This window comes from Ciconia boyciana, chromosome 1 (genome assembly GCF_034638445.1).
Source record: "Ciconia boyciana chromosome 1, ASM3463844v1, whole genome shotgun sequence".
Lineage (NCBI taxonomy): Eukaryota > Metazoa > Chordata > Aves > Ciconiiformes > Ciconiidae > Ciconia > Ciconia boyciana.
Window position 1 is genome coordinate 181,946,138 of NC_132934.1, and position 25,676 is coordinate 181,971,813.

A 25,676-nucleotide genomic window follows, 5' to 3' on the forward strand; every position below is an offset into this window, starting at 1 on the left:
ATACTCAAAAGAAAACCAGTTATGCCTTAAACATAACATCATTACTAAATTATACATTATAACTTTATAGTCTTCTTTGCATTTTTATTCCATTAAAAATACTTAATGTATATTTATGGTATATAGTCATCTAGATGGAAATGGGAGGGTTCTGCTTTTTCAAATCCTGTGCAAATGTGGCCATCTTGTGGTTAACGCTGGTAATATTGATTTTTTTAAATCCATACAAAACGGGTATAAATGAGTGAATAAAACATTTCTGTGTATTAATGACTGAAGTTGATAACCACCTATAATAGTCAAATACCCATGTTGTTTCACACTAGGACTCCATCCCAGCTTTTATGCAAATATTTGCCTATTACACTAATACTACAAAATGAAGTTATTCTCTATGCAAGATACAAATACATCACATGTTCTCACGATACAGATAAATAACACTGATCCTAGTCTTGGATGAGAGGAACAGTAGAAGCATATAATTTCTATTGTTTCCTGAAGCATTTCTGAACCATAAATGACTACTTTCCACTGAGAGATTATATTAAGAAGTCACTCCTGTCCCAGCTGTATCCTTTACTTGCTTAAAGCAAATACTCTCCTTTATAAACACATAGTTCTGTAACAAAGTATTTGTATACATTGCAAGCTAAACAGCAGCACTTATTAAGTAGTCAGATTTGCTTTATGTTACTCAAAAAAAAGGAAACACTACAGATCAGAAAGCAAAGACTCAGTACACTATGTAATAGCCTGGGCTAAAAACTATAAATAGGAGTCATTCTCAAACAGGCTTTTTCTGTGCAATCATTACTGCTTTTCAAAATCTGAAAGATTATCATCCTCCAGCAAACAGCTTGTAGCTGTTTGGTTTGCGGTTTTTTGGAATAATTTTCTAAGATCTATGATCCAAATAAAGACAGTTGATCCAAACTGTCTTTGGATCATACTGTTTGGATCATACTTTTGGATCATACATTTGGATCATACTGTTGATCCAGTATGATCCAAATAAAGACCAAACTAAATTTTACTAGAAGTTCACATGTAAAAAATCCTGGCTCCTTAACAAGACTTATAGTAGTATGTACGTCCCTAGGATTTAACAAATACCATTTATTACACAAACACTTTCCTTTGTTAAAGACCACTAGGGACCATAGTTTTCTTCTGTCCTGCCTGATTCCTCCAGCTTCTCGAAATTCCTGCTGCTGTTGTCAGAAGTTATTACCTAAGAGAAAAAAAAAATACCCTTTTCCTCTGTATTTTCACTATTTAACCATTAAAAACTGAAGGAGTCTGTAAGCACTGATCTCTCTCAACAATCCGACAATCTGGGAAACAGAAATACTTTGAATTAAACAAACTTTCAAAACGAAAGTTTGGATTGGACTAAATTCCTGCAGCATTCAATCCTATTATCCACTCCTTCATCTCCATCAACTGTAAGACAACCTCATGTGGAAGTTTATCAAGCTCCATTCCGTAACAACTCTTTTTTTTTTTTTTTTTTACTGACAGTAACAAAAATTAGAACCCTCGAAAGGACACAGAGTAACACAAAGCAGAACATACACTGAGGGGAGAGCAGCAAGTTTAATAGGGATCCTTGAAAATTAAACTAAAAATAGATTTTTCTCACCTTTTCATTTTCTGAGATGTTCAGTTTTACAAAATATAGATGTATTTGTGTGTGTACAGGTGCAGAAGGTTTTTACTATTAAAAGGTAGCGGTTATCTCACAGGTATTTCAAAGCACTAACCACCACAGTTTTCAAGCACACATCCCTCATTTTTGTGCAGAGGTCTTGTATTTTGTGGAAACAAACGGCACAATTGCACCTTCTCCAGTTTGAGCTGAGAAACATGAACAACCCAAGTGGTGACTTGAGCAGCTAAACTAGAAGGAAGCATTTTAAAGCATGTGAGTACATTCTCATATATAACGTCCATCAAAGCTTCGAGGAAATTAATGACGCTTCTACCTTTAATTATCCACTTGTACTACGTAATGACAACAGAAATTTAGAAAACATTCTCTCTAAAGGAAATGGACAAGTTACCAGGTATATTCTCAAGTGATGAATGAAAACTGAACAACTACCTCTAAAGAAATCCAACCATAATGCAACAAAACTATGAAAAAACAGTACAACTAAAGTCACTTTGAACTGAAATCATGTTTCAACAGCAAAACTAAATAAGGCAAGCATTACCACACATACAACCTTAATAGTCTGGAGAATTACATTTAGACCTTGTGAATATTACATGATCTGAAAAGAAAAATTCAGTAATACTCCAATTAAGCAACTGAGATATGAACAGTACAAAAAGCGATGCCATAAAAAGCAGTTATTTTGCTTGTTTTCTGTATTTCAAAAACACGATACTGAAGAGGAAGAAAAATATTAAAATCATAGATGTAAGAAACAGCTAAATCAAATTCTTTTAGGTGGCAAAAAATTATTTAAGCATTGAAGTATCTTGAACAGCATGTTATTCAGAAACCTAAACAGGTAAACAATCAGATGTTTTGGTTTTGTTGTTTTTTTTTTAAAGTATTACCTGCAAAAAACATAGCTCCACATAGTAAGAAATAAAGTTAGTAAAACTTTTCCCAGAAAGTTAGTTTAATAAGTAATATGTTGCATGCACAGACTGCTGCCTGGCTAAAAACTATGATCCTGCAATACACTCACTCTCAAGTGGGCTCTTCGTATCTGACAGTAATGTTCCTGCTGTTGTTCTTGTAGAAGCCAGTGTTTACAGCAGTCACCACTCCATTTAGACAACAGCATCAGCAGAAAAACCAAATCTGAACAGCTCTTAACAGCCTCTCTCATCAATCTTGCTTTCTTTAAACAAACCCGCTTTGATTTATCACTATTGAATTTCAACAGTAATGAAATGTTTCCCCAGAACTTTCACATCAGTGATATAGACTGTCAATATTTGGAAGTTAGGGATAACGATTTGAATTGAGAACTACTACTAGGTTTAAAATAAAATTCCTTCATTTATCCACCCTCTTAACTGCATGTAAGGAAGAAAACAGGAAGGGGGTACTGAAGGGGCCAAATTTAATTTTTATCTAAACATACAGCATTTGTTAAAAATCTAGGACATCCAAGTTTCGAGTATAATACTATTCTGTAGCATATAAAGTGTTATACATCTAACATGGTTTATCCACATAACCTATAGGATACACAGTGATAGGTAAATTACGTAAAGTGTATAGCTACAATCATGTATATCAGTAAGTCAAGGAATACAGCATCAACATGTATCACTATGTATCATAATCATACAGCTGCTTTATTCATAACCTGCTTTGTTACCCTTGCAAGAATAAAGGAGGGGGGGGGGGGGGAAATGAACTTCTGATACCATGTCAAGATCAAACAGGTTAAATGACTTTTGAGTGATAAATTAAGTTGCTAGGATTGTTTACATTTAGTTAAGCATTTCAAAGTTGAGAAATAAAGAAGAAAGAGTCCTCTCTTTAGTAAGTCTAGTGGGCAAACTAATATGTTCATATATTTATCTAAAATATACTCAAATATTGGGTTCTTTTGTATGTGCAACAATGACAAAACCAGATTAATGCACCATAGAAGGCTGTCATCACACAGAAATCACAGAACACAGAAGAAGTGAAGGAAAAATATTGTCTACCTTTTCCACCTTTCCACCATTGATGTCACCGGGGAGGAATTTCTTGCCAATCGTTCTTAAATCTGTCTGAAATTAATACAGAAGACAAGAGAATATTAACCTAAAATATCCTGTTTCAAAAAAAATTATCATCATAAGATAGGAAAAAGAAGGGTATTTCTTCCATAATGCCGAATATTTACAGACTATAAAAAACATCCCTCTAACTGCATATGATGAAAAAAATTCAACAACTAAAAAAGTTTACAAAAGAAATCCTTTGGCTTTTTAAATTATATTCTTGTTTTAAGCACATTTTCAAAGATGATTAAAATGCTTTTAATAGATGAAAAAAATGACTAAGCAATGTTTAATTATTAGATTTAACTCTGACGTTTAACAGAGGTAAACTCCTTTCTTCACTCTCCAGCTGGCACTTAGAAAAAAGCGGTTTTAGTTTGTGTGTTTTTACATGCACAAATCCTTCATAAAAGGTTGGGATGATTTTTGCAATTATACCTGGAGTAAAAGCTTACATCTTATTTCCATTAAATGCTTTTTAACTGTCCTGGTTTTGGACAGTTAACTTAAATGTCTGATAACTTCTTTTGGAAGTGAGGTAGATAGCTGCACGACATTATTCAGCAACTGTGCAACATGGCCAATTACAACATTAAACTAAAGAATTCATATAATCAAAGGAACAAATCTCCACAAAAGCACTTTCCTCACCTAACACTGTTTGGACAAGCGTATCGATCAGGGTGATGTGTGACAAAAGGATGGATTGGATAGCTAAAAGGTGCAGCATGTGAAAATAGGATATAGAATAAAAACTGATTAAACTTGACACATTAGGTTTTTAGTGCATTTATATGTGTTAAGAAAAAAAAATAAAGCACAGCAGTGCAGCCTATAACACCTATGTTTTCTAAACTCCATTGCTTGAAATAAGCCTGTTGTTTCAAATACAACATGCTGGTGCAGATTACTGTACTGAAGCTGAAAACCCTCCTTATTTATTATGATCATAAACACTTCCAAAAGAAGAAGGGGTAAATGTAACTACTACTAGAACTTGTACACTAACTTGCCATTAATACATGCCAATGAACTATTGTTGCAGCATCCTAATCTAGAACTGAGCAGCACTATATTTTAGTATCTAAAACATTGTAAACAAGTGGTTTATCCTGTTTTTCAGTGAGAAACACTAGCACCCTATAAATAGAAAACTAAGTGTAGAGATGCTCTTTTAGTCTGAGTATCTATAGAGTGGATGAATGCTTAACCCACTTTCTGTTGCACAAGATAGCCATAGATAGTGATAAGAAAGCACATTTGGTTTTCCATGTGAGCCCACCTGAGGGAACTGATCTGTCATCTGTCAGTTATTAATTTCTGAATAGCACACAGGCTCCTATAAACTGTTCCCACATGTTCCATATCCATATAATTGACAAGTCTCCAGCAAGGTACTTTGCAATCACAGCAGCAGGAAGGGGACAGAACTTTTACAAACTCTTTACAAGATCTTATACAAAATAAAAACATTTGAAGGACTGAGCATACATTTATGTCTATTTCATACTTATTTAAGCAATTCACACACACACACACAAAAAAGGTCAGCTGACTTCTTGTTTTTTTTCTGCCTGAAACATGTCTCTAGCAGTCAAGGAAAGAATTTGTGAATTTGTAAGAGCTGGAATGTAAATTCACTGTTATCCTGTCGTTCAAGCCACACTGCTATTCCCTACTTACCCTTGTAAGAATAAAGGCGGGGGGGGAGGGGGAATGAACTTCTGATACCATGTCAAGATCAAATTACCAACAGGCAATTTAATCTTCTGGGCATCAAAACAACTGACTTAATGACAAAAATATTGATAAGCAATTAAAAGTGGCTTTGGAGTACTCGCATAACATTTCTGGTTTATTTTATTTTTATTATCTATCAAACAAGTGGAAAATACAACACATACATGCACAAGTGATCACGTTAGCACTTGTTCCAACATATAATTACATTCAGGGTAATACCCAGCAATTTGGAAGTATTATATTTGGGTTTTTATAAAGCTGTAATGTTTTCTCAGATACATATAGGCATGCTACTACAGTCCAGAAACGAAATGCTTCCCTCTGCATGTTTTGCATTACATTTTTTACACTTTTGCATTATAATTTTGCCTTTCTTCTTCTCAAATTCATTACATCAATTGGTGCATGCATACATGAGTGATCGAACAACTGCTTCAAAGAACAAATGAAAGGAGCAGAGGAGATATTCTTTTCAGATTACCATCTTAAACCAACAGTGGTTGAATCTCGAAGATGGACAAAATATCCCTAACAATTCTCATTCACAACTTGATTAAAAAAAGAATATTTTTCTCTTAAGCATTCTGCTACATTGTTTTTCCCTTTTGAACTACATATAGTTATTACAAAGGAAGAAATTTATATAAATCCATGTACAGTGCAAAGAAGCTTTAAAACTTCTGAGTATGGATGACTGAGAAGTTATAAACAAAGAAAATGTAAAATTCTCAAAACTCTTCCTCAGGATTTTGGTAGAATAAATTAAAAGTAAGTAACAAATAGATGGATTAAGTAGCTACCCTCTTTTCATTGTTACTGAAAGGGAGCAGACTTATTAATGTTTACCAACAATGTATATACTAAAATTCTGAAAAAAAAGGAATTCACATGCACACTTTTCTCGAGTCCTTAAAAGTATTAAAGTTTATTGCTTCCAAGTTGTTTCTCTATCTTCTATATTTTTATGCTTATTTGTTGGCAGGAATAACGATTACTAATCCAGATTTTTACAGTAAATCAAAAAATCTGTTTGTAATTATGTAAGTACATACACCTCAGCGGAAAATTCACCATTAGTTTGAACATGCTTTAAGGGGTATCACATCCAGAAGTTAAACTAAGTAAGGGTGTTTTATTCATCCCAACAAACTAATATTTTGTACTACAATTTTATACCCATGTCAGTACACAACACTTCTGATTTTATTACTGCTTGTACTTTGACATCAGATTTACATTTCATAAATATAAAAATATTTTCCTACTGCAAGTTATGTTCATTTTTCTCCCCCAGGTTTCACAGTTTGGAATAGGTATCATTTCCAAATGAAGCTCAGAGCTTATACACACAAGGAGAGGGGTAGGTACTCTGTCATTTATGTAAATCACACAGACAAAAGTACACTTTATTAGCCACACAAACCTATACTTGAGCCATTAGATATATCATTTTTAGCATGATTTGTTAGAAAAAAGTTTTCACAATCAAAACTTACATTAAGGGCAACTAAGATAATGTCATTTGTATTGACTTTTTCGGAAGAACTCATGCAAGCTTCAATTCCTTCATCTGAAAGATACCTGTTAAAGAAAATAAAAAAATAGAATATCACATGATGTATCTATTATGCAAACTTTTTTTGTATATAAGATTATTGTATTTAGTTTGTATCTTTTGTGCCGGTGAAGCACAGATTTAAAATTACTTGGAAGATTACTTCATTTAATCAGTTTCCTTACACTGAGATGAGATTAAGAGATTTCTTCTTCCATAATTTCTAAACAATTAAAAAAAAAGGTCTACTTAGAAAGGAACAACAGCCATCATTCTGATTATGTCAAAGAGGGTAACACTACCCTCCTCATGCCCACCTCCTTCCACCCACCCTAAATTATAAGAACCTGGTTTCAAAATCAACCATTTGGGCTTTACTTGGTGTAAATGGCATACTTTCACTCATGCACCTGCAATGAAAAAAACAAAACAAAACCAAACAAAACCCATCCCACACATAACACAAAACACAACCACATCTGTTTCTACAGAGCAAGACTGTACGGTTAAGCCCCAAAGGGCTGGGCACATAACGCTGCCATCCTATAAAATATAGTCTTGTTTGCCTGGGCTACAAGGCAACTGATAAAAGTCGAAGTGCATTACAGTGTACCAATAGTCAAATACGGTGAAAAAGTTTAACTAAGAATAGAAAACCTCCTCCACAATCACATTTCGAAATGGCATTTGTGACCTTCATGGTGATAGTCCAGGATCAGTACCTTTCTGCAAAAATTCTGTGAACATACAATAAATTTGTTCATCTGAAAACTAAGGAAGTTTTAAATGGCTTCAGCTAATCAATTGAAAAGGGCTGATCTATTCGAACCTCCAAAAACACTTTAAAAAAAAAGATAAATTTAACTTGAGTGGTAAGAAATTGTGACATCTGTTATTCACTTTGCCTAATATTTCCTATGCAAAGCCCCAGTTTTCATTTTTCTGTAGCTGGCCATCTGCCTTCTCTGCACAGCTCTTCATTTTATTTAAAGACATCACAGCAATCATTAAATAATTGATATTTGCTAGATACTCAGTCTGAAACACAGTACTTGCCCAAATAACTTTTAAATAACTACCTACCAAGAAATCACCATTCCCCAAAGAATAAAAGAATGATTTAAGAAAGAAAGCTTAATATACGTTGGGAAATATTAAATATTCCTGAGTGCTTCAAGAAATACTTCCTTTTAAAGAAAATAACATCCACAGTGTAACATATAAACAAGGCAAAACATTTGAAGGAAAGTACATTTGATAGGCCTTTTTGACTCCAGCCCAGGTAACATTAATATCACCTTCTCCAGCCCTGCCAGTGTTCCCAGACAAATCAATGATACCAGTTGGGCTCTAACCCAGACACTTGATGGGATCTAAATGTTCAAGTCGGACACTGACATCTAGCAAATCCTGAGGGACCAGACCACCACCACAAAAGAAAAGAAAAAAAAAAAAAAACCAACGAAACAAAACCAAAACAACCCAAAACCCAGATGCATTGAATAGGAAAAAAAATGCGTATATAAAAACATAAGAAGAAACAATCCTATTTTTTTATATAAAAGGCAAACGCTTGAGAAGAATAAGGTGGCAAGATTTGGTGGCTTGCATGGGAATGCAGGATTTCCCAGCTGAGAGACTCTGAGCTTGAGTACTATGACCTGTGAAGATTCAGGTAACTACTGTGGAATTAGCAAAGAGATCTCATTAGCTGGAGTCAGAAGGTAAAATAGAACAGCATTCCCACTCTGTGCCAGAGAAAACCAGAACAGATACATCCTACAGGCACCACCCTACTCTCAGGGCTTCAACTGTGGTTTAATTACACCAATAGACTTCCTAGAAAGAGCAATATCATAAACTCTACAAGTGTATCTTCTGTTGTCTTCAACATAAAATTGAACACAAATTCAATACCAGGGGGTGGGGGGGTGGGGGTAGGGAGGGGAGTACAAAATCCATAAGCTGAGTTTCAGACTGTCGGGCAGGTCATGGAAAGATTCCTCCTCTTCTGCTCCTAACGTAAATGAAGTCATTCTTCAGTTCTACTGAAGCTAGCAGGACAGCAATTCTCTTACAGAGTTTTTAAGTCTAGTATTTAGACGTAAGCACTACCACTTTCTAGCAAGAAAAAAATATTTTTGCACAATGAGTAAACAAGAATCTGACCTAGAATTAAACTTTCCCTAGATAGGACAAAATTGATTAATTCTGCTATCACCAAATTCACTGCTGAGTCATGTTTTACTTTCTCACTTCAAAGTGAAGACTGCATCACAGGTGTCAAAATCCCACTCTGCTTTAGTCAAAATTTTCAGTTTATAACTTGTTATGTATAAATTTATATATAACTTTTCAGTTTAGCTTGTCTCATTACTTTGGAGGTTTTTGAGACAGAAGGATAAAAAAACCCACTGGAAAAGACTATTCATTTTTGACTTGTGTTAATTTAAGCAACAGCACTTCGCAGAAACATTGCCCACCTGACTGAAATATTTGCCAACGTAACAGAGGCACCAATCATGAAATGCCATCAGGGACATCTGTTAGCTTGATTTAAGCAAACACTAAAGCTTTTCAGCAAAAGATTGATTAACATGATTATTAAAACAGTCTTCAAAAAAGAAAAATCTGTGAACATCAAAGTGGGGGGATATTTTATAGTTTGGGGTTGGTTGGTTTGGTTTTTATTTATTACATGAAAGCATAAATTACTTAAATCTGTAAGAACAAATCTCAGGATCAAAATTACTTTCAAGAAGAAGGATCAAATCAACAACTATCTCAGCAAAACTACACTGAAGAACTTCAAAAGAGAAAAAAAAAATAGCAGAGTTTTCCAATAATGTGTGAGGTGTTGCTTCTGTGCAACAGGATGTAAAAGCACAGATTTCATCAGAAATGGTCAGGAATTGGTTGGGGAAAAAACCACAACCACAAAACACTGTACACCAGAAGTAGCCAAAACAGAGATTTCTCCTTCCTTAACAGAAGCTTGGAACTAGTATATATCAAGTCAGTCTTTTCTATTTTGCCCTAATAATACTCTTATACAGACTATACAGCAATGAGTACTCCAAATAAATGTTTATATTTTTCTTCACAACCTTACAGAAAGTTCTTATTTTAAAAATTTGTTTTAATACATGTATTTATACTGAAAAACAAGTATCTACATCTCTCAAGTATGAAAGAGGAGTTACAACAGGCAAAATTAACTCTTCAACTGGCATAATCCTTCCCCCTGCAACATACAGGTTATAAAGTCTGAAATTCTTTTTCCAAGCTCTGAAGGAAACAGTCCCCTTTTCTGTCCGTTCTTAATAAGGGTATGCGATATGCTGATGGTAGGACCTTTACAGCATAAGGCCACTCAAACTTTTTGTTCTCTGTATTAGATGAAGGAAAAAAATCTGACCCTGAACAAAACCTAAGACTACAAAAACCTCCTCTAGAGTCAAAGAGAACAGCCCTGGAGCTCTGTGTCTCTCATATTCACTCGAGTGCCTCACAACATCCACATTACCCCTTCTGCACATTTTGTAAAATACCATGACCTACCACAACCTTAGATAATGAAAGATGAACTACAGTGTGATCCTATTACATTAATCGAACACATTTCCTGTTGCCAAGGGGTAGGAAGCAATCCAAAACAACCCATGAAACAGACCACACTGCTGGAAGCAGCTCACGAGCTCCCAATCCCCAAGAAGTACCTGACAGTGCCATACAAGCTCGTTAATTCTTGCTCTCCATACCTCCACCCCAAGCTGTCCCTACTTATTCTTTAAAAGTCAAGGGGGCATGGGGAATAACCTGGCACAGAAACATTGCTGCCATAATCAACACATTTCATAGAATCATAGAATAGTTTGAGTTGGAAGGGACTTTTAAAGGTCATCTAGTCCAACCCCCCCCTGCAATGAGCAGGGACATCTTCAACTAGATCAGGTTGCTCAGAGCCCCATCCAGCCTGACCTTGAATGCTTCCAGGGATGGGGCATCTACCACCTTTCTGGGCAACCTGTTCCAGTGTTTCACCACCCTCATTGTAAAAAATTTCCTCCTCATATCTAGTCTCAATCTACCCTCTTTTAGTTTAAACCATTACCCCTATCACAACAGACCCTGCTAAAAAGTCTGTCCTCATCTTTCTTATAAACCCCCTTTTAACTACTTAAAGGCCACAGTAAGAGCCTTCTCTTCTCCAGGCTGAACAACCCCAACTCGCTCAACCTTTCTTCACAGGAGAGGTGTTCCAGCCCTCTGATCATTTTCGTGGCCCTCCTCTGGACCTGCTCCAACAGGTCCATGTCTTTCCTGTGCTGAAGACTCCAGAGCTGGAGGCAGTACTTCAGGTGAGGTCTCACGAGAGTGGAGAAGAGGGGCAGAACCACCTCCCTCGACCTGCTGGCCACACTTCTTTTGATGGAGCCCAGGATACGGTTTGCTCTTGGGGCTGCAAGAGCACATTGCTGGCTCATGTCCAGCTTTTCATGCACCAGTACCCCCAAGTCCTTCTCTGCAGGGCTGCTCTCAATCCCTTCATCCCCCAGCCTGTATTGATACTGGCGGTTGCTCTGACTCAGGTGCAGGACTCTGCACTTGGCCTTGTTGAACCTCATGAGGTTCACGGGCCCCCTTCTCCAGCTTGTCCAGGTCCCTCTGAATGGTACCCCACCATCCCTCAGGCGCGTCAACCGCAGCACTCAGCTTGGTGTCATCTGCAAACTTGCTGAGGGCGCACTCAATCCCACTGTGTCGTTGATGAAGATATTAAACATTACTGGTCCCAATAAGGACCCCTGAGGGACACAACAACAAGCATTTCAGTGTTACACACTTTTGCTTAAGGTGAAAGAGCAAATAAATAAGTCATAAAACAAATGGGTGAGAAGTGTAGAGCGAGAAGCAGCTCGGCTCCACAAAGCTCTCTAAGTCAAGGGCTAGCCAGTAGCTGACCACTGACATCTTACACCGACAGCAACAAGACAAATTACTTCCTTAAGATACAATACAGATAACACCACCCTGGAAGATGAGCCTGAAAGACTTAAAAGGAGGCAACTAGGTTCCAACTGGCAGCTCAATTTTTGGCTTTATCCACCAAAATCTTAAGCGTCCTAAAGAGATGTTTATATTTGAGGAAATTTTAAAAATAAAATAAGATTTAAAACCACCACAAAAAAACCCCAACACACACACACAAAACCACATTAAAATTTTCTCTATGAGGACTGGTAACTAGAATAATGTACATTGCAACCACCTCTGGTTTCCAAGGGAAAATGTACTCACTAGACTTCTTTCTTGCACATTGTTTTAAAACAATCTCAAAAGTTATAAATTGAGGTAATGCAGACAATTCAATTGATTTCAAAAGAATTATAGCATGTAATGCTGCATAAGTCACACGGGGATTTTGTGGCTTTGGAACATTAATACAAATTTTAAAAAAAGAAAGAAAATCAGTTTACAACCAAATGGGCACAAAGCTGCCACAAATGCTTGAGATGGTTATTTGTGGAGCATTCTCTTGAGAGAGGAGACCAGAAGAGAAAGAAAAATAAATGCTTCTACTGCAATTCTTCCACATTTTGCTTGCTGAAACCTGAGGAATCTCTCACCTATTCCCCCCGCCAGCTCCGCTCATCTGAGACATGTAGCAGTACAATCCGCTTAGCAACAGCTTTTGTCAAAAGAACGCCTCCTAGATTCTTAGCTTACCTTCAAATGAAACACTAAAACAAAGCCATTAGTAATGAATCAGCATTTTCTATGTGAACCATTCACATATAAATCCAAATCTGCAATTTTTCTGTCAAAATGTTCCCAATAAACTTCTATGAAAAACAGATTTCAGTAATTCTTCCTTTGAAATACACAGAAAAACATATTACACCAGTGACAGGCAGAGCTGTTTTCCCACTGCTCCTTCATCTCAAGTATGATATAAATTTAATAACCCACTTTTGCACATTATAGGTGTGCACATTCTCCTTTTCAGTATTTCCCATTGCTAAGGGCTATAACTCTGTAGTACCAGTCCCACTTGCGCCTCTACTTATCTCATTTTATCTTCCGCTTTACTTCATCAAGAACAGACTATACCTGACGCGGCCTAAATAGACAGATTTTTGTACTGCTACACTATTACCACCAATGTCTGAAACACTGAAGGAATCGACAGTATCAAAGATGCATTTTTGCTTGTGTGCTCTATACTGCTGGATCAAATACTTGATCTGCAGACAAACATGCACATGTACACACAGATACACACTTTAAACCTTTTAAAGTAAGAGCTTTATTCTAGAATTAAATCCACCAGGTAAACAACTTTCCTAATAATATTTATTTTTCACAAGCAGCTTTCTTGAAAAACATGTTTTCTCTATTTGTAATTAACAGTTCATGCACAAACACAAATCTTCAATCTTCCATCCTTTTTCTATCCCATATTACATTTTTCTAGAAATCCTCTGTAATTTTCTCCTATCATCTCTACAGTTAACATTTTATTAAGGAGAAGCTTTCTTTAAGGAACGAATTAAATAAGGGAAATTAGTATTAATAAATATGTTCTATAAAATTTACATATTTCAGATTCACAACTCTTCACAGAAACAGTGATATTAGCAGAAAACACAAACTGTGCTAAGAGTACTTCTTGTAATTCAACGCCAGCTATATGAAACAATGTTGAAGTTTTATAGTGAATTTTATATAGCTATTTTCAATATGTGTATGCAGAAATCAGAATGTTCCTTCCATTACTTCACTAAGAAAGCAGATTTATACAATCATGCCACACAAAAGACAAGGTTTTAAAGGTAAAAAAAAATTCACAGAGCTTTCAAATTTCTCATACTTGGTAACACCACAAAAACAGAGAGAACAATTTTAGCAATAAAGTGCAACTGCAAATAACACACTACTACAAGACCACCACTGGGTGCCAGTATTGTTCCATACCAGAAGAACTGTATCTCCTATATTAGCTATTTTAAAAACTCGGGAGTTCTCTTAATAGGGTTTCAAAATGTTCTGCTGAATTTCAGTTGTATAAAGGAATTACACTGCAATGGTACCAATTTTATTGAGGGGCTATCATTAGAGCTGTTTAAAAAAAAAACCCCAACACATTTTAAGACATTATTATGCTAAATATGAAAATCAGATTTTAAAGAAGGTTTCTTCATACCCTATAACCTGCATAACAATACTAGGAAGGCAACTGACACTGTTCTTCCCTTCAACTTCTGAGCTTTTTATTTGAAGAATAATGTAGTATTATATAAACTACCAGACAAAGTAAAAATTGAACTTAAGGGTGAAAAAGAACAGAGAAGATCTTTAGAAAGATTCAAAAGCCCTGACAAAATTAGGGCCAACTGTTCTTCTACCCACAAGGCAAACATCTGTAAGGAATGACAAATGCAGATTCAGTGGCATTCTTGGCAATTTTAATATTAGTATTCTTACACCCAGAAAAGTGAAGTTTTTCCTAACGTTTAACCTCACTGCACTGCCTTCGGTTGCCTCTTGTTTTCTGCACATCTATAGAGAAGAGACTGTGCCTTTCCTTTTTACAATCACATGTAAAGACATACTTCCTACATCTTGTACATCTTGCTCTGTATCTTGTGCATCTGGTATACTTCCTCTGTATCTTGTACTTATACCAATGATTATTGCTATCCAAGTGCATTTTTGTTCTCCTATCGCTTCTCCAATTTGTTAACATGAGTTTGAACTCTGACCCTGAGCACTCTAACAGCTTTGCATTCCTAAGGAGCTTTATCTTGTGTTTAAGATTAGTACTTCATGTTCCATTGTCCAGGTGTTTAATGACAGTATCAAATAAAACTTGACCTAGAAGATGCCTTCATATAGCCTCAAATTTTGACAGTGAACCATCTGTAGCCATTCTTTCTAGTACAGTCAAACCAGTTTAAGAATGGCCTTACAGGAACTTAATCTAAACCATTTCCCTATTTCACTCCTTAAAGATGCAAAACCAAAAAGTTAAAATAACAGAATGTACTATATTATATCACTATTAAAAACTCACTAAGTCTTAAGTGGAATTATGCTAGTAAAAACCTATTTGCACCATCCAGAAGGCACACAGAATTACAAAATCTTGGTTGCGACTAGGTAAGCATTTAGATGAGCAGACACCAAGGTACTTAAGCCTATCCTTAAAATATTACTGACATTCTTAAAACTGCTGCACAGCCACTACAGCACCTCAGTTGTGCCGGCAGTTAAAACTTGCATCCCAGCTACCTAACTTTTCACTCCTGGAGATACACCACTTCCTTAAGTGCAGTCTCCAACTCAGCTCAAGCTGAAACCAGGAAAGGAATTAATAAAAGAGGCATTCCCAAGCTCAACTTCTCACACATTTAGGTGACAAAATTTAAGGCCTAAACCTCTCTCAGATGTCTATGACACTTGACTTTAAATAAAAATACCAGCTAAGAAAGTGATTGTATTTTTAGAACAAAACAAAAATGGTGGGTTTTTTACATTACATAGTAAAAGAATGTCTGTCATTCCTGCCCCCTCCACTTTCTTTAAATGTGGGGAAGCAAACACAAGTTAATTATCTACCAGTAAAATCTATTTTGTCAGTGAAATCATGACCTAAGGAAAGCATAGCAAATGCTCAGAGCCAAAGGAAAAAAGAAAAAAAGAAGAAGAAAAAAAAAGACAAAAGTGCAGTGCTTTAAACAAAAAACAATGCATTAGCTTCTTCCTAGGTTACTTCTACCTGAAACTTTCAGTAGGAATGGGATAAAGACCAGTAATTTAGAATCATAGAATCATTTAGGTTGGAAAAGTCCCTTAAGATCGAGTCCGTTTGTTAACAGTTGTTAACCTAGCATTGCCAAGTCCACCACTAAACCATGTCCCCAAGTGCCACATCTACACGTCTTTTAAATACCTCCAGGGATAGTGACTCCACCACTTCCCTGGGCAGCCCGTTCCTGTTTCGGTGAAGAAATTTTTCCTAATATCCAACCTAAACCTCCCCTGGAGCAACTTGAGGCCATTTCCTCTTGTCCTTGTCCTCTTGGCTTGTTACTTGGGAGAAGAGACCAACACCCACCTCGCTACAACCTCCTTTCAGGTAGTTGTAGAGAGCAATAAGGTCTCCCCTCAGCCTCCTTTTCTCCAGGCTAAACAACCCCAGTTCCCTCAGACGGTCCTCATCAGGCTTGTTCTCCAGACCCTTCACCAGCTTCGTTGCCCTTCTCTGGACACCCCCCAGCACCTCAATGTCTTTCCTGTAGTGAGGGGCCCAAAACTGAACACAGGATTCGAGGTGCGGCCTCACCAGTGCCGAGTACAGGGGCACGATCACTTCCCTACTCCTGCTGGCCAGACTATTTCTACAATACAAGCCAGGAAGCTGTGGGCCTTCTTGGCCACCTGGGCACACTGCTGGCTTACATTCAGCCAGCTGTCAACCAACACCCCCAGGTCCTTTTCCGCCAGGCAGCTTTCCAGCCACTCTTCCCCAAGCCTGTAGCGTTGCATGGGGTTGCTGTGGCCCAAGTGCAGGACCTTGCACTTGGCCTTGTTAAACCCCAAACAACTGACCTCGGCCCATCAATCCAGCCTGTCCAGGTCCCTCTGCAGAGCCTTCCTACCCTCCAGCAGATCAACACTCCCGCACAACTTGGTGTCATCTGCAAACTTATTGAGGGTGCACTCGATCCCCTCATCCAGATCATTGATAAAGATATTAAACAGAACTGGCCCCAATATTTAGGAGCATTACAGTCCTAAACATATGTGATACCCAACACTACAAAAATCATTTCATTGTATAAGCAATACTAGTCTGGCATCTGACAGTGAGGCCCAATGCAAGCACCCACCGTGCTGCTCCTTCAGGAACCTCCTGCTCCCCACCCAGCCCCTCTGATCTTGCTGCAGAGACAGTCCCTTCCCCTCCTACCAACACCAGAGAGGTGAAGGGTCTGGATGTAACTGCTCTCCCTAGCTAGCAGCACTTTTTCCCTCTCCTACAACAATACGGGAGAGAAGAGAGCTGCCTTATACCTGGTGTCAGTAGGTCCTGAGATGGGACTTGGCAGTAAGGAGGTTTCTGCTAGGGTTCACCAAAGGCAGAGGGCACCCCAGAACTCCCTGTAATACTTCAAGTGCTTCAAAGTCTTTTTTTAGTCACCTTTGCTAACCCAGCTTCTCATCAATTTCCAAAAGACAAGGACTATTTTTATACAAAAGCTTGAGTAACCAGTGATAGATCTAGAATTATTCGTGAATACATTTGACATGGAAACAGAAGTATTAGACTATTATTAGGTTAGCCTGACAGTCCATCATTCTCCCTCACACCTCCCCAGACCCACACACCACTCTTCTGTTTTTAATTACTGGCACATGTATCATTTTTTTTTCCCCTCCAGCCTCCCTGAAATTACTCTGTTCCAAAAATTAAGTATCAAAAGCAAGTTTTCAGCACAGTCTTTATCAAGTTCTTACACAGAAAACATGCATTTTAAGACATTTTAACACTTGCATTAGTAAGGTGTTCATAGTAGTACCTCCCACTGTGATATGCAGCGTGACGTATGCTTTTTGCAAGTCTGTTTTCTTCTATGAAATTCCTACTGCTGGGAATGCAATTTTTTTTTTTTTTTTAAAACACAAAAAGATTTAAAACTATATTATGAGACTGGCAGCACATCCTTCACAAGCATCTTTCACATCTTTCACAACAGAAAAATTAAGAAAAACTTTGTGCCTGAACCAAACATAAAAGTTAACACCACCTTTACAGCCACGTTACTCATCTCCAATAATACAACCATCAAAAACCTCAGATATATAACATATTTATATAACATAAATATATTAAATGTAATTTATTTCACTCACCAAATGCTTTATCTAAACTATGTAAGCAAAACTAAAAACTAGAATCCACTTTCCTTTATAATCTCAGTTCCCAACAGAACATAAAACAATCACTTGTAAAGCCCTGAATGATAGTTGGAAATCCTAGAAATTAGAGAATGTAGAACTGTGTGATGAGACAAGAGGCTGGTTTCAGGTCACCCACTGTTCTCTAAGCAAGCGACTGGGAAAGGGAGAAATGCATGTGGAGAAGCCTCAGTTGAATAAAAAAGAAACTACTAAGCAGGGTACTCTCTGAAAGGGCTGTGCAGCTGTTAAATTTACTTCCTTATGCTTTCAAAAAGCTCAAATTATACGGCCTTCACTGAATGCTGTAATGTTCATCTCTTCTCATTGGCATCTGTAAACAGGGTAAGAAATCTCAGAAGGACAGGATAAAAGCCACAAATTAAGTTGTCAAATCTGCCTGTGGTAGGTTTTAATAAATTGTACAGCTGCACTTTTAGGGTATTGTTTCTGATATACTTTTAAATTGCATTAAGAGCACTGTCAGTATTTGCAAAGGTAACTACCCTCAAGGCTTATATAAATAAAAGTAAACAGCCGTTTTATTTTCAGCTTTAAAACAATTGCAAAAGCTACTGATAAATACTTTGACAGGTAGTTTACATTCAAAAAGTATCTAACAAAGTATAAATTCTTCATATTCAAAATGTCAAAACCTGAAGCACTTGTTAGGAAGTAGGAAGTTAAGTGGATTGAAAGGATGAAAGAGAACAGAATTTTCCACAAATAAAAGATCACCAGCTGCTTAGCATCAGTCTAGAAGGAAATTCTGCCCGCCTCATCCATGACTGTATTTCCACTTCTTCAGTCCTGCATGAACACAGGAGACAAAGAGTGTAAATTTCTCTACTCGAAGTAACCAAGCAAGTTCCATAACCCAGAGGTAATTATCAATCACACTGAAACGCAGACACAGAATTTTCTTATTTCACCACCACGTATGTAAGACTAAGAGTGTCTGAGTCAAACTGAGAACTCTATTCTGCTTCAGTGGCTGCATACTATCTTGTTATTGTGAAGATTAAAAACGTATATAGCTCTCGCTTCACCATGTACATAGTTACATACAGAATCTTAGAGAGATTGAGTTGCTATCAAGTTCAAGAAAACAGCCAAAAGCTCTGGAAAAATTAGATACTTAAGATACTATAAAAATTATTTTTAAACTGTGAGGAATTAACTATTTCATGATAAAAAAGAAGTTTCATGTTTTTGTGTCTTCCCAGAGAACTTTATACCAAGGCCATTATTACTGATGGCTTAGGCAAAACGGTAAACGGGTAGTGAATTTTATATTTAAAACCCAAAAATTAATGGACATGCTTCAAAGGAAAAAAGGAGGTTAATTATACCAACCAAACAAAAAAGAAGTCAAAAGAAAGACTGACCAAAAATATTCTGGAGGATTAATTTGATAGAAGCTAATAATAAAGACATTCCAAAGCAGATGCAAGAAACCTGACACATGACAAGGCTGATAAATGACTGAGATGCAAAAGGATTGATAAAGAAAGAAAAAGCTATAATATGTAAGCTTTTTTTTGTTTGTTTTAATTTATTTCTAAACTAAATCTCTACAACAGAGATTTGGAAGGTTTCCAAACTAAAGTTATTGTCAAAATACTTGCCTAAGCAAGTTTCTCAGACTGACATTACAATATAAAAGATCTTAGAATAAATACAGCAATGACAACAAAACCTACTGGAACCAGCAAATATTCACCCAAGAACTCTACAAGAATCAAAATACGAAACTGCTGACATGCTTTAAATCAACACCTGTACCAGAAGAATGGAAAACAGTAAAACACCACACAGTATTTTTAAAAGGAGCAATCACATGAAATCCTAGTAGTTATATAGACCCTTATGAGCAAACTCATATAAGCTACAACAGAGAGGCTCGTGAGAACCCTGCGAGCTTTTGGGTAAAGATGATATTTCTGGCACGTAGAAGATGTCCCACCCACAGCTATTAGACTTCTCTGAAAGATGAAGAAAAGGCAGGGAGGAGGGGGTGGAAAGATTGTTGTTGAAATAGCTTTGGTAAGATCCTTCACCAAAGATTCTTAAAGAAACTGAACCATTAAGGCACACGAAGAAAGAAAAAGCCTCTCACATACTAAAACATGGGAAAGGAAGAGTATGAATACAACGGTCCCTCTTCTAGAGGATTAGTTAACAGTGGATATATTCCACTGGTCTGCACTGCATATCACAAATGTTAAGACAAAGGACTAGATAGCAAGATGGCAATTGGCGATGATGATACATAGTTCTAGATGACACCAAAAACTAGAGCTCACTTGTCCTCTGTGACCATAGGATAAGACATCAGGTGAATTTCAACATTAATAAACACAAAGTACTGCACAAGGAGAAGAAAACAACAGTAATGCAACATGCACAGTACTGAGCTCTAACTTAGTTACCATTCACGAAAAATGTGCAGTCACGTGGTTATTTTCTGAACACTAATTCATGGCTCAGTAGCAGTCCAACACACACAAAGAATACTAGGACCTGTTTTTGAAAAAACAGGTTATAAAACCATGCAAATCTAATCAGAATTACTAAGCAACAGCACTACTGTACGTAACTTTCAGTTATAAAAGCTGAAAATTACAAGTTGATTAATTTTTAATGCAGACTTCTACCACAGGTCACAGTGCAGCAGAGGAACAGGTTCCCCCGAGCAGCTGCGGAACCTCCAACCTTGGACTTCTTCAAGACACAGCTGAACTGATCTAGAGTCCCTTCTTGGAGCAAAAGCTTGAATTAAGATGACTTACAGAGATGTCTGTTTTCTGTTATTTCAAGAACTCAATCCAATTTACGTCTGCACCTGAACATTACATTTTAACATACAAACATATAGGCTTAGTTTTAAATAAACTAAAATTATGCTGCTTTCAGTTAAGGCATTTTACTCATAATTCCATGTTAGTTTTATACACACACACATATATATATATTTACTTCTATTTCCATGGTTTTAAATTTAACTGGAATTATGGCACAATTTCACAGATGTTGTTGTCAGCCCTTTAGGTCAGTGTTTTGTCTGTTTATTTGTTTTCTTTCACACTTTGGAGCAAAAACTATTTAGCTTCTATAAATTGATTTGGTAATCCTTTAGCAAATAACTTAATTAACATACACATTTTACATTTAAATACAAGAGAAATTTAAAGTCAGTTGCTGATACTGGTAAAGAGAGATAAAGATACCAAATAAATCCCAGTTCAGAATACATCTAATACTTCTATGTGGTAGGTTTTCCATCTTTCTGAGGGCATGCAGTGCTCCACTTGGTACTGCTGCCTCAGCATAGGTTCAAGGTATATGCCTTCAAAAATTATAAGAGAGTTGTACCATAACGTCCTAATTTACTAACATTTGTAAGACATACAGCAAACAGTCGATACGTATGCGGCCTCTGTGTAACCAAGCCGATTACATGACAGAATTACAGAGCTCAGCTTTCTATAAAAAGCCAGACAGGAATTAACTGAGACCAGCTCTGAGTGTATACAACACAACTAATGAAGTGGTAATTTACTGTACAGGAACTTACTACATATTTTCATCAACTAATGACTTGGGAAGGAGTTGAGAATCAATAATGCCTCCAATACTGAAACAGATCCGTAAGAAACTATCACATAGATAAATGCAGGCAATTGAGTCTTTGTGTTACTGATATTGATTTGGTTTTCTTCCCCCCAAATCAGTCACAACTACAAATTCTAAGTGTTATATAACCACTTCAAAGAATCTTAATGCAATTTTGCAATTAACATTTAGAGATTTTATTTGGCTGGATTTTTTTAAGGTCCCTTTGCTTAATATCTGACAATTCATTCCAGTCTACCAACACCATCAGTCATCCAAAGTTAAGATCCCACCACCACTCAGTTGACTAAATGATAGAGAAATCTGCAGTTTGGTGACACAGAGCACCCCTAAAATCACCATCTTTGATGGCTCTAATTGGACGTCAGCACTGAAAAACTTGACCAGACACAAACCCTTCATCCACAGAAACCATACTCTTATTCAAGACAGGCACAAAAGAAAGGTAGGGTTAGAATTAGAATGCAGAGAAAGATGATAGTAAGGCTGTCAAGTAATGAAGTATTACCAGCAGTAACCTGATGACATAAAAATGATGACCAAAAAAAAAAAAAAGACCTGATTGGGCGTAAAATAGCATGAATTTTAAGTCATTATCTTGCTGTCAAATTTTGGGTTGCATCTTCATAAGCATACATTTGTCAACATGTAGTTCCAGAACCACCTTGGTTAGTTCGTTTTTTAATCAATTTAGTACTGTTTCTCTTTTCCTCCTGCACTCAAACTGATGTTACTGCCTCCTAAATTCATGTAATTTATAACTATGTTTATCCAGCTTATAAAATGAACGTAAATACAGCAATTATAGTGTTTATGCTAAATTATTATTGCAAGGTACAAAGTGAGGCTATGATGCTTCTGGCATTTCACTGCATAGAAAAGGCAAGTCTACCATCAGACAACTAGTTCTCTGTCAAAACGAAAGAAAACATTTAAAAACTTCAAACATGAAGAATGGCAGCAAAAAGTAAATTCCATTAACCATACCAAAATTCAGACAAAGGAAAAGCAGCTCCAACATAAATACAAACATGAGTTAATCACCATTTTTTCTTCCTCATAAAATAATCATTAAAGCATTTGTTATTGCTGAGGTCCATGAACTGTTTTTAGCAATACTTCGTAATGACCAAAATCAACTTTTTTATTTTAGTCTTCTGAACCTCAAAGCTAATACTGGGAAAGTAACCAAGTTTATTATCAACACTGGATAAAAACTTCTGAAAACCTTTATTATATGTTTTGAGATTTCACCTTACCAATGACACTTACAAAGGCAGGGATCTCTGCAAATGCTCTCCTTTCTAGCCTGCCTCTGTTTTGTTCATTTTGTCTTCAGATAGTGACATTATAAGTATACCCATTATTTGTCGATATTTTTAATTAATCCACAAGGATGATGTGTTTCCTTATTTATCTAAAGTAACTGAAGCTGTAAGATAAGCATACATAGCACTTTTAATGGGGGAGGGAGTAATTTCTATTTCTTTCCCTTCCCTATCTTCCTCCTCCCCACGGATCTAATCAGTTCTTACTCTCAAACTGAAGGACAGCAGAAAAAAGTAAGGTGATCTCATGTAATAATATGCAACAAGGCATGTAAGATGCCAGGGCTTCACTACTGAGATATGACAAGACAGCTTTCAAATGGGCAGTTCACAATGTTCTCAGAGAGGAGAAAAGATCCGCAATATAAATACATTTTGTTGAAACTACACTGTTCTCCATGTTACTGCAGTATTACTGCACTCGCATATGATTTATGTGCGACACTATAAATCATACAGTAATTTATCCACTCAACACTATTTTTATTTTCAGTGTGGTCACACATTAATCTTACAAGCAATTAAATTTACCCAAATATACTTTGTAGAGGCAGGTGCAGAAGTAGATGTAGAAGTCAGGTGTACATTCCTTGACCACACCTTGATCATTACTGCCCTTAAAGTATTACAGACAACTATGAGAGGAGAGAAGAGTTTAAGTATTTGAAGACTTGAATTTCCTAGGCTTCTCTTTTTAAACTACCCCAACTCTTTTAGCCTTTCCCTAAAAGGTCATGTTGTTTTCTAGCCCTCTACTTAGACTTCTTTTTCTCTCTTCCCTTCTCCCCACCCACACACCTTTCATATAGTGCTGTACCCAAAATGGACACTAACTCCAGCTAACGCCTTACAGCACTGACCAAAGTGAAAGAACATTTTCAGGTATCTCACAAACACTGTGCTTAATAAACAACCAGAACAGTTGCTTTCTATACCCCATTCAACAGCACGATACCGCATCATACTCTATATAGTATGTAACAAAATAGAAAAAAAAACACTCAAAATATTTTTCTGCAGAACTGCTTTTTATGAACCCTACAATATGCAGGTGACTAATCCTACCTACACACACAAAATAATGTGCATTAAACCTATTGAAACACATTGCCTTTGTTTCCCTTCCATTCTGCACTCTTTTCAAAGTTCATTTTAAATTCTAAAGACTTGCTGCTGAAGTGCTTGCAACCTTCAGGTTAGATACTGTCTCATACTGTAAGTAATCCCCCATCTTAAAAGCAACTGTCTGCTGTATATAAACTGTATTTTCTCTTAAGTACTTAAAAAAACCCAAAAGCTTCATTAAAGATACAAGATAGTACTGCTTTTTCCTTGCCAGAACTTGTCATGCCTTGTTTCTTAAGTTTGTTTGTGGTTGCTTGTCATCCTATTATGTTTTTTTACAAAAACACTGAAAAATTATTAAACTGTTTACAGAACACAAGGTTAGCCTGAGTGTTTTAAGATTCTCATTTTTACAGGAAAAAAACCTAAAGGAGCACTAACAACGGCTAAAGCCCACGAGTCTTTTCTACCAGTGTTTTTCTGCTGCCACATTTACAAAAGTGTGAAGTGTGAATCATTCAATTTTGCATATAGCGAAAAGCAGGCATTTTGGAGGTAATCTTGTTACCCAACTACAGACCAACAATTTTAACCTAATCCTGGATGGAGATAATCCGGATGAATAGATCAAAGACATAAAGTGAGAAAGGATGAGTACTTCATACAATAAGACCCCTAACCTTAACCTGTTCCTTGTGGTATTTCTTTATTATAGGGGGAGATAAAGAATTATCTTCTGGAAAGAAAAGCCTATTTCTCACCCCTAATTAAAACGAGTTCAGAGAAAGAAAAAAAAAAAAAAAAACAGACCACAAAACACTCACCAACTTTTCTCTCAAAAGATTTGTCCTACTGTTCAGATTTTGGAGAACGGTTGGTCATTTAAGCTTTCCTTCTGTGCTCATTGCTAGTGGCTGGACCATTACACTATGTTAAGTACTAGCATTCAAGGATGGCATCTGAAATTTAACTGATGTCAGCTTACAGTATGCTTTGCCATGTTTTCGGTCCTTGCATGACATCCTGGATCACAGGTCACAGTGTCTTTCACTTCAATGTTGCTAGTTGCCACTCACATCATATGTTTGATGAAAGTAAACAGACATGAAATGTAACTTGTTGCTGCGCAAGACACTATTTCAATGGTAGACACTTTACTGATACTTCCACATTCAATGACTCAGTCATGTGGAATCTTAAGGTGAAAAGAGGATTTACTTTCTACAAGGGTAGTTTCTCAGAGACATTGCCTCACAGCGGGGAAGCTTCTCAGCAACAACTGCTAAAGGCATTAATTGCATAGTTTGCATGCAAGCTATCTAATAGAGGCAGAGTATTCCTACAAATAGACCAGATTTGTCCCACAGAGACAGCGCGCGCTGATTTGAGATGGGTTACAAAGGTTAACCTGCACATGATTTGGCATCAGAACTTGGATGCGGGCTATTCTTGTTGTGGGATGGCAGCCAAGTAGTTGCTGGCAGCATCTTACAACAACAATTTTTTGCTATGATGAATTCAGGTAGCTGCGCCAGTACAACAGAGAAGAATGAATACATCTTTCCTAGGGGGGGAAAAAAAAAGGAAACTATGCCTATCTGTAGCAGTGAAATTCAGGGCAAAGATTATCTGGAAACTCT

At 36.7% G+C, this 25,676-nt stretch overlaps 1 protein-coding gene across 4 annotated transcripts in view; it reads right to left on the bottom strand.

Moving 5' to 3' along the window:
* TDRD3 (tudor domain containing 3) overlaps positions 1–25,676 on the bottom strand; it is a 119,110-nt gene that overhangs the window by 67,406 nt on the left and 26,028 nt on the right. For 3 of the 4 annotated variants that reach the window (XM_072850111.1, XM_072850113.1, XM_072850112.1), the window contains exons 2-3: positions 6,984–7,068; positions 3,685–3,750 (exon numbers count right to left, since the gene is read on the bottom strand). In XM_072850111.1, coding sequence (XP_072706212.1) covers positions 3,685–3,750; positions 6,984–7,068 — 151 coding nt within the window. Of the gene's footprint in view, positions 1–3,684; positions 3,751–6,983; positions 7,069–25,676 lie in introns of those variants that run through there. The other variant, XM_072850114.1, reaches the window with a different exon arrangement.